Source organism: Ammospiza caudacuta, chromosome Z, assembly GCF_027887145.1.
Source record: "Ammospiza caudacuta isolate bAmmCau1 chromosome Z, bAmmCau1.pri, whole genome shotgun sequence".
Taxonomy (NCBI): Eukaryota; Metazoa; Chordata; class Aves; order Passeriformes; family Passerellidae; genus Ammospiza; species Ammospiza caudacuta.
The window spans coordinates 77,819,575-77,830,197 of NC_080632.1; the positions used below are offsets into that span (position 1 = coordinate 77,819,575).

Consider the following 10,623-nt stretch of genomic DNA (forward strand, 5'->3'; position numbering starts at 1 on the left):
TCTTTATATGAGATGCTCCTAAATGTGATTTCTTCTTCTTTGTGTGCAAATGAGGCGTTTGTGCTTTTCTTTTCATTCCCAGTCTGTGTCCCTAATCACCTGGCAGACTGAAATTCTTGTTATACACAAGATTAAATTGTTTGGTAGTCATCTCTTGTAAGCTACTGTGACAAAGGTTAATGTTGTAGATGGCTGCTGATGTGCAGATACAGATAAATTGGTTGTATTGTTGTGGATTTGGGTGTGTTTAAGTAACCAGCCCACTGGGTCTTTAAAAAAAAAGTCATTCCTCATTTCTTGCACTGATGAAGCGTCGTGAAGGCTTTCCCTGGCAGGTAACTTTTGCTTTTGATTTCAGGGGCTCCAGGACCTAAAGGGAGTCAAGGAGCTCCTGGATTACCTGGACCTCCTGGCCAGCCAGGCCCTCGTGGATCAATGGGGCCAATGGGCCCATCTCCAGATATATCACACATTAAGCAGGGCAGACGGGGCCCTGTGGTCAGTATTCCTGTCTCCTGCCGTGCACTGCACAAGTGCCCTTGGCTCCACAGCTTCTCACACCCTTGTGACACTTTCTTTTCTCTTGCAGGGCCCACCTGGCGCCCCAGGGAGAGATGGTAGCAAGGTGAGGAGAGGTACTAATTTCTATAACATGGGCACATGCACATGTGAAGTGCAGGCTTGCTAGAGAGACTCTACACACTTGTAGTCACACCCTTTTGCTACTTCATTTCCTTTTTTAAGATGAAAGCATCCTGTTTTCCGACTCCTTCATGTCATCTTTCTGCTATTTTGTGTTTGCCATTCCTAAGGTCTTGCAAATAGTCCTGCTAGGCTCTATGCCACACTGAATTATTTTGTTTCTCTGCAGTTCTTTTGGCTTTTCCATGAAGAAATGTTGATGCTTTAGATTTTTCATTCATTGTGAATTCTTCATGTTCATTGATTCACTTGTTACTGTCCAGGAGAAATATCAGAAATTGCCCACTCTGTTCCCACTAGAATCAGCAGCAATCTCCTTGCATTCCTCCTTCACTTCCTTTTCATTTTCCAAATAAGCATCAGTTGATGATTCTTGATCTGGGGACAGTAAATGAGGATACAGAAGCAAACTTTTAAAATTTGCTTTAGTCACAGCAGACTAACTGAGGTGGTATTGATTACAGGGGGAGCGAGGAGCACCAGGACCAAAGGGGATACCTGTAAGTATTCCACACAGGAGGAATTTCCACAACAGAGTGATGTTGACTGCTAACCACAGGTCAGCAAAAAGTTAAAGAAAAAAAACTCCTGTGCCAAGATAACAGATAATTTACATACACAGAAAATGTTGTTGGAAACAAAGTAATTACCTGTTTTCATCCAAATGTTTTTGCCTACAAATCTCTTCCTCTGCTGAGTGTGCAACTGAAGGCAGTAGGTGATACGCTTAGAAGGCAGGGTGCTGCTTAGTGCAGTTCAACCTCTGCTCCCAACAGGAATTTGATCCCTGGAACCTTTTAAAATCCTGCCCCTCACCTCTCTCAGATTTGGGAAACTAGAGGTTTTGAGTTCCAGAGGAAGGAATGAATATTGGTGATCTGTGTTCAGGTGAAGTTGTCTAAAAAATCTCTGGGGTCCCTAGCACAGGAAGGACATGGATCTGTTTGAGCAAGTCCAGAGAAGGCCACCAGGCTGATCAGAGGGCTGGAGCACCTCTCCTATGAGGAAAGGCTGACAGAGTTGGGATTTTTCAGCCTGGAAAAAAGAAGGCTTCAGGGTGACCTAATGGCATCCCTGCAGGGAATCCACAAGGAAGATGGAGAGGGACTATTCACAAGAGCATGTAGTGACAGGACAAAGGAATGGCTTCAAACTGAAAGAAGGCAGGTTTAAATTAGATATTAGATATTAGGATATCTTCTGTGAGAGTGGTGAGAGATTGGCACAGGTTGCCAAGAGGAGCTTTGGGTGCCCCATCCCTTCAAGTGCTTAAGGCCAAGCAGGATGGGGCTCTGAGCAATCTGGTCTATTGAAAAGTGTCCCTGCCCACGGCAGAAGTGCTGGGACTACATGGTCTTTAAGGTCCCTTCAACGCAAATCACTCTGTGATTCTATTAATTTATGGTATTTTCTCATTGGTGGAGTTAATTTTTAAGAGTGTGCTCATTATTAACAATTTATTTTACTGTGTGAAGTCAACTAAAAAGAAATAATAATTTTCTAAAATCAGATACTCTCTGCATTGTAATTACCAATAAATATATTTAGAAAGTGATTGACTGCAGCAAGGTTACCATATTGAAAAGACAAATAATAGTAGTCTTAAAAGAATTTGTTGATTAATCATTCTAAGAATGTAATTTATGTCAGTTTAATAAGCAAGAAGACAAGAAATCAAGATTAATCCCCTCTATTTCCATGAGGTCTGAAGATATTCTTATGAAGCAAAGGAACTGTTAAGTGACAAAAGGACTGAGCATTTTGTAAATGTTAAGCTCTGTCTGCAAAAACATCTGATTCTTTCAAAAATTGTTTCCTGATTAAAGGTGGTTAAAAAACAGACCATTAGCTTTTAGGAATTGATACAAAGCAGAATTTTACTGAACAACCCAACCCCTGCAGGAGTAATTCTATCAGCCAGTTTGAAAACTGTAAGAGCAAGGTGGATTGTGATTAATGGCAGTGCCTTGTGACTGCAGGGCCCACCGGGTTCATTTGATTTCCTATTGCTGATGATGGCAGACATCAGAAACGACATCGCTGAGCTGCAAGAGAGAGTGTTTGGACACAGGACTCACTCATCAACAGAAGAGTTTCCATTACCTCAGGAATTCACAAACTATCACGACACAGTAGACTTTGGATCTGGAGAAGACTACAAACCACGGGCAACATCCAGAAACACCAGGATACAGAAGGCAGACCACCCTTAGCTATTCCTGCTGAACAACAAAGCCTCTTTAGAATCCTTCAATATAAAAAAAAATGCACTGACAATGTAATATATATATATATATATATATATATATATATATATATATATATATATATAATTTCCCATTTTTCTTTCTGCTTTTCCTGAACCATGCTGCCTGTACTGTAGCTTTCCTGGTTCATGGTAGCCTCCTTGCAGAAATTCCATACTGCCAAGCCTGCACTGTGCATTGTACAAAAAAAACCTTCTTAGCATATAGTATGATTAAGGCATGCTCTAGCTAATAACACAGACCACAGCATTCCATCTGCCTACTTTGCATTCTATGTCCAAATGACCCAGTACACAAATTTTGCCAGGGACAAAGGGTTAGCTGAACATCATCCTTGAATTATGTTGATAGTGAACACTTTGGTCCACAGTTACTTTATGAATGCAAATAAATTATACCACTAAACTCAAGTCTCCAGCTACTGTCCCCAGGCTTAGGAGAGTGTGAGAAGTGGACCCCTGTTTCACAGCAGAGGCCTCTGTAAGTGAGACACACCTTCTACTATGCCTCATCAAGGCAGAAAAAGGCAAAAAAAAGTTGAAGGGTTAAACAAGGGTGCTGCTGCTTGATCAGTAAATTATTTAGCTTTGTGTTGCTAGAGTATTGTTCAAAGACAGTCAGAAGATGTGTGTGTCATAAATTGCTTTGAGACACACACAAACACTACTTCTTCTTTACCATTGCCCCACTGCTCAGTGTGAAGGCCAGTTAGCTTTCTCAACAGATTTGTGTTGGGTACATTACACAAAGATAATCAAGATAAAGGGGATGTTTAAAGCAGGAAACCAAATCAAAAGTGAATCAGGCAGGCTTATTGGCAGGAACGAAATATATCCCAGCCTTGCAGAAAGAGTCAAGTTCTCACCTCCTGCAGGTGCATGTCTTCCCTGGTGAGATTCTGAAGTCTGAGTGAAATCAAGACCAGAGAAAGGCCTCATGTTTGCAAAGAGCTTCCACCTGTTTTGTTCCTCTGCTGCATGAGACCAACCTAAATGGCTTTCACCAGGCTGGAACACAGAGTGGCAGTGTGTTTGGCTGGGTGTATGAGGAGTGTGAGCATGTGCAGGAGTGCACATGATAAAACATTTCAACTGGTACGAGGATGGCTAAGGTGAGGTACTGCACATGGGATCCTATACTTGTGAATGGGGATAAAAGGGAGTGCCCTTTATTTACACTGGAAAATTGGATGCACAAGTTATACCATACCTCATGGATGAAGTATGTTGCCATTTCTTTTGGATTACTACAGCTGCTGAGGACTTTGCCATGCTTAGAATATAAAGGAGTATATTAAGCACAAAATTTCAATGTTGTGTCTGTGTAGCTGCTACTTCTACAGTATGTTTAGTGTTTGGTAGTCTCCATGTCACAAATGCAAAGAGAAAGTTGTTACTTTGCCATGTTTTTCAGGGCTTGCATGTTCTAGTAGAATAAATACAGGTAAAAATATAAGAAGGGCCTTTTCAGACTATGTAAAGGTTTGGATTCCATTCCATATTCTCTGGGCTGAAAGACAGTTGGTGTAATCCTGACAGCATCAGTACAGGTCACGCTGCATAAACAGCTGTCTGTCTAGACTTTTCCATAACTTCTGTGTACTGTCTTAAGAGGATGTGTTCATTCCTGTAGCCATTTCCCAACATCTCACTGCCACTAAGCCACAAGCCAGGACATTAGCTTTTAAGAACACTGAGTATTCTGTATTTCTTTTCACATTATATCTGTATCAATATTTACAAAGCAATGCCTAAGTCGTGGGGATAGCTGAAAAAAATTCTAGAAATCTAACCCTGGTGGTCCTTGGGCTTCTCCTCTGTCTGGGAGGAGCTCTGCCAGCAGCTGCAGATCCAAGCAATCTTGTGAATCACATAATAAGGGAGACTTGAGGAAGGTACCTGTGTCCAAAAGTGGGATGGTCTTATATGCAGCAGGCTGGAAAAAACCTCAAAGATAGCATGAACTGAGGCATTTGTGTCTTATTTTCTTAATTTCAAGCAGGCAACTAAGTATAATTACATCATTTATGAATATGCAATTTTAATTAAGTTTGTTAAATGTCAAATGTTGTAATTTTAAATCTAGCAAATTATGGAGCCCTTGCATATGTTTACCACTGCACCCTGCTGGATCAGGCAGGTTCCCACTAGAGAATTAGTAGCTGCAGGTTTTTGACCATCAGATACTGAATGGTCTAACTTCTGTTAGATGAGTCACTTCCTACATACAAACTAAACACTAATGCTTGCTGCCCACAAGGTGATGTATTCTAAAAAAGGCACTTATTTTAGTTCTAAGTTCTGCTTTTCTGAATAGAGGCACATACCCAATGAGACGTTCCCACAGTTTGACCATCAAATTTCAGGGAGAGGTGACAACTGCCCTGCTGTGTAAAAGTGCCCGGGGAGGAGCTATTCTGAGACTGGACCAGAAAAGCAGATAAAATACATATTTTGCTGTAAGTACAGCAAGTTTTCCTACAGATTCATGAATATAAACATAGCACATGCTTCCATGCCTTTCTGAATGGAAACCTCAATGACTTCCCTTTCTGGAGCTGGCATCATTGGCTTTCACAGTACGTGAAAAAAGAAAGGTGACGGAATGTGTTCCTCGGGTTTGCCCTTGTCGTTGCCCTCCTCTGCCCAGATTTCCTGCCTCAAAACTGTTTGAGTACCAGCAGCAAGGAGGGAACACTATGGCAAAGACCACGTGGCAGGACATAGGAATTCCTGCAGCAGGGAGAGTCCCTCTGGGCACAGCTGGCTGGGAAGGGCCAGCCTTCAATCCACATCCAGCTGAGATCTCTGCATGGAACTTTCTTGCTTCTGATTACCTGTGTGGTCACTCATAATACATTGTATCAGCAACATTTCGTTCAGATTTTGGGGCAAACACAAAAAGGTTCAGAAAAGTCATTTTCTTGAGCACACCAAATGTTTCATAAAGCCAGAGCAGAGGAATCATTTCCAATCTTAAGTTTTGTTAGTGGTAGCCACAGAAGTCATTACCTTGCAAATTATTTATTACTCTGTGGCTCCAAAAATAACAAACTCTCCCAAGAATCCAAAACAAGAAAGTAGAAACTTCTACACTCATGGCTAGTCTCATTACCAGGCTTATGCACATGACAACTTTGTTTCATATAAATGGTATGTATAATTTTATTAGAAAGAAATATTATTTTGATGTTAAGACATCAAATTATAAGCAGAAGGATAATAAAGAATTTGTTATTTTATTAATATTAGAAATATATTTAATGGGAACATTTGCAAGAGTGTGTAGTGATAAGAAAATTCTGATTGTTGAAGGGTTTAACAAAATCATGAATCTTGAAAAATGTTTTCTTTCAATACTGTGCCAAGTACATAAAGATTTAGTCCTTCTTGCAAAGCTGTAGTTCTGACACACAAGAATTCCTATATAGGCAGGCTAAATAAGAAAAGGAGAGTAAAATGGATTGTAAATGGAATTAGGGTGGTGCCTGGAGTTACTGTTAGCATCACAGCTTGCATAGCCTTCTGCCTAGAAGTATTTCAGAGTTAATGTACCAAGTCCCAGAGCAGCAACAAAAGGCGGGGGTGGGGTCCAATTCTCTGTTAATTTCACACTTTAAAAACATCCATATGTTTGTTCCTTTTACACATTCCAATAACTATACTGTTCACTTTATTTATATATAAAATACTAAAATGTGTATAAGATGACTGTGATTTTATGATGTATTCATAATAACAAAGATATTTTTTCTTACAATGTTGGTAGCTGTTTTTTTATTACACTTTGCCCTTTCTCTGCAACTGGAAGAAACGGATGGCAGGAAATCTCCCTATGCTGCCTTCTAGCACTTTTCTTGGAGCTGAACAATACTGTCATAGTTCTTCGACTCTGGGACACGAGCTTCTGCAAGCTGGGGTGGGTTTCAGACTTTGGGAAATAAAGCACACAGCCACCCCTGCCCTGAGGATGGCTGGTGGCTCCTGTGCCACATCAGGGCTACACGAGGCTGGATCCAGCACCGCAGCTCCTGCACAGCCCACGGATGCGGCACGGCGCTCCGGAGCTCTCCGGCATCCCGCCACCGCTAATGGGGAAATACCCGATACGCGGGAAAATGTGCAAACAAAGTAAAATGAAAAGTATCTATAAATCACAGTGAAACACGAGGGGGGGAAAAGGAAAAAAAAAAAAAAAAAAAAAAAAAGAGAAAAAGTTGTAATAGTCATAGTAACAACCGTCTTCAGTTTTAGAAAGTAGATAGTGGAAGCAAAGTGTTAAAGACAAAAATCTATAGTTAGCAGATCTAGGAATGGAAAGGTAGACAAAGGAGTTCCCGGTTGTACTGAGGAGTACACTCCTGCTCGTAGTACTGTTCCGTGACAGTATGAGCCTAACAGAACAGAACTGTCAAGAATTCGTGGAAAGCAGGATCTCAGTTACTTGATGTGTGCATTTGGGGAAAGCCATATGGTAGTCGTACGACACGATGAAGTCCTTTTCCTTTTAACCAGCTACACTGCCGTGCATTAAAGTCAGACACTTTAAAATCTGCTTGTTTAATTGGCTTACATCCGATAGTTTTAAAAAGAGCTAACAGAGGACCGCCGGGACCCTGGACGGCCGCGGAGCGGCTCCTTCGCTCCCGCGAGCATCTCCCCGCTCGCCCGGGTCTGCCCCGGCTCCCTGTCCCGGTGAGAGATCCCGGCTCCCTGCCCCAGCTCCCTGTCCCGGTGAGAGATCCCGGCTCCCTGTCCCGGTTCCCTGTCCCGGCTCCCTGTCCCGGTGAGAGATCCCGGCTCCCTGTCCCGGTTCCCTGTCCCGGCTCCCTGTCCCGGTGAGAGATCCCGGCTCCCTGCCCCGGCTCCCTGTCCCGGTACGCGGCTACGGGCTGAGCTCCGTGAGGAGCAGCAGCGCCAGCAGGGCGAGGGAGGAGATCGTGTCCCAGCATGGAGCGCTGCGTCCAGTTCTTGGCTCCTGAGCGCCAGAGAGACGGGGAGCTCCTGGAGCGGGTCCAGCGGAGGGTGACAAAAGGAATTAAGGGGCTGGAGTGTCTCTTATGAGAAAAGGCTGCGGGAGCTGGACATGTTCGTCCTTCAGAAGAGACTGAAAGGGAACCCCATCCAGGTCTGTCAGTGTCTGCAGGGAGGGGTCAGGGGATGGACCAGGCTCTGCTCGGTGGTGCCGAGCGGTAGGACACGGAACAACGGGCCGAAACCGGTGCACAGGAACTTGACCAAAAGGAAGAACTTCTTTACCCGTTCGGGTGACAGAGCACTGGAACAGATTTCCCGGAGAGGCTGCGTGGTCTCCTTATCCGAGATACTCAAGAACTGCATGAACGCGTTCCTGTGCCGTGTGCTCCAGGACGACCCTGTTCGGGCACGGAGGCTGGACCAGCTGTCCCGCCGTGGAGCCTCTCCAGCCCGACCCGTTCCGGGCGGCGGGACTGCGGCTGTGACTACATTTCCCAGCGGGCTGCGCGGCGCCCGGGCGCTGCCGGGAGGCGGCAGCAGCGGAGGCCGGGCGCTCGGTCGGCGGGATGCGGCTGTCGGTGGCGGCCGCCATCTCGCATGGCCGCGTCTACCGGCGCCTCGGGCTCAGCCCGCGGTCGCGCCTGGACCTGCTGCGGAACCTGGTGACAGCGCTGGTGCGCCATGAGCGCATCGAGACGCCCTGGGCGCGGGCCGACGAGATGCGCGGCTACGCCGAGCGGGTGAGCGGCGGCACCGCGCCGGGCCGGGCCGGGCCGGGGGGCGGCGGGCGGCCGAGGCACCCTGACCCACCGCCTCCTTCGTCACCCACCGCCTCCTTCCTCCCCACAGCTCATCGACTACGCCAAACGGGGGGACAAGGACGAGCGCGCCATGCGCATGGCGGATTTCTGGCTGACCGTAAGTAGCCCCCAACCCCGCATCGGTCCCGGCCCGCCGCGGAGCCGGGGCTGAGCGTGCCGCCCCGCAGGAGAAGGACCTCATCCACAAGCTGTTCAAGGTGCTGGCGCCCCGCTTCCAGCCGCACGCCGGCAGCTACACGCGGCTGCTGCAGATCCCCAACCGGGACGGGCTGGACCGCGCTAAGATGGCGGTGATCGAGCTGAAGGGGAACCCGCTGCCGCCGCTCGTCCGCCCGCGCCGCGACTCCGACAGGACCCTGCTGAACCAGCTGCTCAAGGGCTACCGGCAGGACGCGCAGCGGGCCCGCGGCACCCCCGTCTAGGGCCCCCCGTGCCCCAGGGAAGGGATGGTGTGTGAGGCGGGCTGGAGGGCGAGGGAAGTTGCCATGGAGAGGGCTGCTGAGGGTCACCACTTGCTCCCAGTGGTTTGAAGATGACACTCAGCAGGAGAAGGAAATCAAGCTAGGAGCCGTGATGATTGGTATTTTCTGTGTAAATAAACTTTGTTCAGAAAGTCGGTTTGCTTGTATTTGAGTTGTGTTCAGAGAATCATTTAGGGCAGAAAAGACCTCCGAAGTTATCAAATGCAGCCTCTGACCAAACACCACTGTGTCAACCAGACTATGGCACTAAGTGCTGTATCCAGTCTTAATTTTAATGTCTGCAGGCGTGATGTCCATGTCTCCACCACATCCTGGGCAGGTCCTTTTTGTCTATTCACCCCTTCTGTGAAGAAATTCTTCTAAATGTCCTAAGTAAACCTCCCCTGACTCGGCTTAATTCATGTGCTTTTTAGTTAATAGCTTATTCCAGAAAAATGGATTTGCTAACCATGTGTTCTAGGAGCCAGTGTTCAGCATTTCAAGGTGGGAAGTTTGGTGAGAAATAAGATACTTCTGCTGTTTAAGAAGCACTGAATGCAAATAAGATGGTAACACTGAGCTGAGTACTATAAAGAGACACCAAAAGAAACTTGTCTTATAAGGTGGTAACAAAGGCGTGAATCATAGTAATCCAGCAAGAGCTTGACAGGCACCCCAGCTTCCAAGGCAGGATTGCAAGACATCCCTATTACTCTATTGTAACAAAAACGGGGAGTAGCAGAACTTTTTCAGGGTGATATAACTACTCAGCAATAAGAATCTTAATTTGTTAGCTTTGTCTTTAATTTCAGGCAGAGCTAGTACTTGAAAGTCCTAGCTGTAACTTTGAAGTGAAAAAAAAAAACCAAAACAAAACCCAAACATAAAATCACAGGATGGAATACCCAATTGGAAAGGACTTCAATAACACCTGGCCCAACCTTTCTTGGCAAAACACAGTGGAACCAGTGTGGCTTCCTAAACTTTGTTGCATTTCTTCCTCCCAAGTTTCACAAATTTAAGGGATTTATACAAGTGGCCCTGTGTAGCAAGCTAATTGTATGGAAAGACAACCCCCATTATATATTCTCCTTGAGACACTTACCTCACATAGTACAAGTTCTGTTTTAATAAACACGAGTGAGAAATTAAGGATGGGTGGTACTGCTTAAGGAAGAAGAAAAAACAGTCAAACTGCTACAAGGTCAGTCAGACTTTATTCTTTTTGTTTCTAATAACCTTGAAAGTGTTCTCTTTGCAGTTGACTGTATTCAAATAGATATTTTCTGAACCAAACTGCTGCACAACTTCCACATGATTTAAAGTCTATGCTGAGGCTTTAACAAAATACCAAAATTCCTTTAAAAAACATTTAATGAGGGGAAGCAAGTCACAC

At 45.3% G+C, this 10,623-nt stretch overlaps 2 protein-coding genes across 2 annotated transcripts in view; both read left to right on the forward strand.

Moving 5' to 3' along the window:
• Window positions 1–6,728, forward strand: part of CCBE1 (collagen and calcium binding EGF domains 1) — a 95,881-nt gene extending 89,153 nt beyond the window's left edge. The window contains exons 8-11 of the mRNA XM_058823597.1: window positions 359–498; window positions 590–625; window positions 1,167–1,202; window positions 2,682–6,728. Coding sequence (XP_058679580.1) covers window positions 359–498; window positions 590–625; window positions 1,167–1,202; window positions 2,682–2,915 — 446 coding nt within the window. The 3' untranslated portion in view covers window positions 2,916–6,728. The remainder of the gene's footprint in view (window positions 1–358; window positions 499–589; window positions 626–1,166; window positions 1,203–2,681) is intronic.
• A 1,676-nt stretch (window positions 6,729–8,404) lies between these two features.
• MRPL17 (mitochondrial ribosomal protein L17) lies at window positions 8,405–9,379 on the forward strand. The gene is made up of 3 exons (XM_058824022.1): window positions 8,405–8,685; window positions 8,795–8,863; window positions 8,934–9,379. Exons 1-3 carry the CDS (start codon window positions 8,512–8,514, stop codon window positions 9,186–9,188), a joined length of 498 nt encoding a protein of 165 aa, XP_058680005.1. The 5' UTR covers window positions 8,405–8,511; the 3' UTR covers window positions 9,189–9,379.
• The last annotated feature ends 1,244 nt before the right edge of the window (window positions 9,380–10,623 follow it).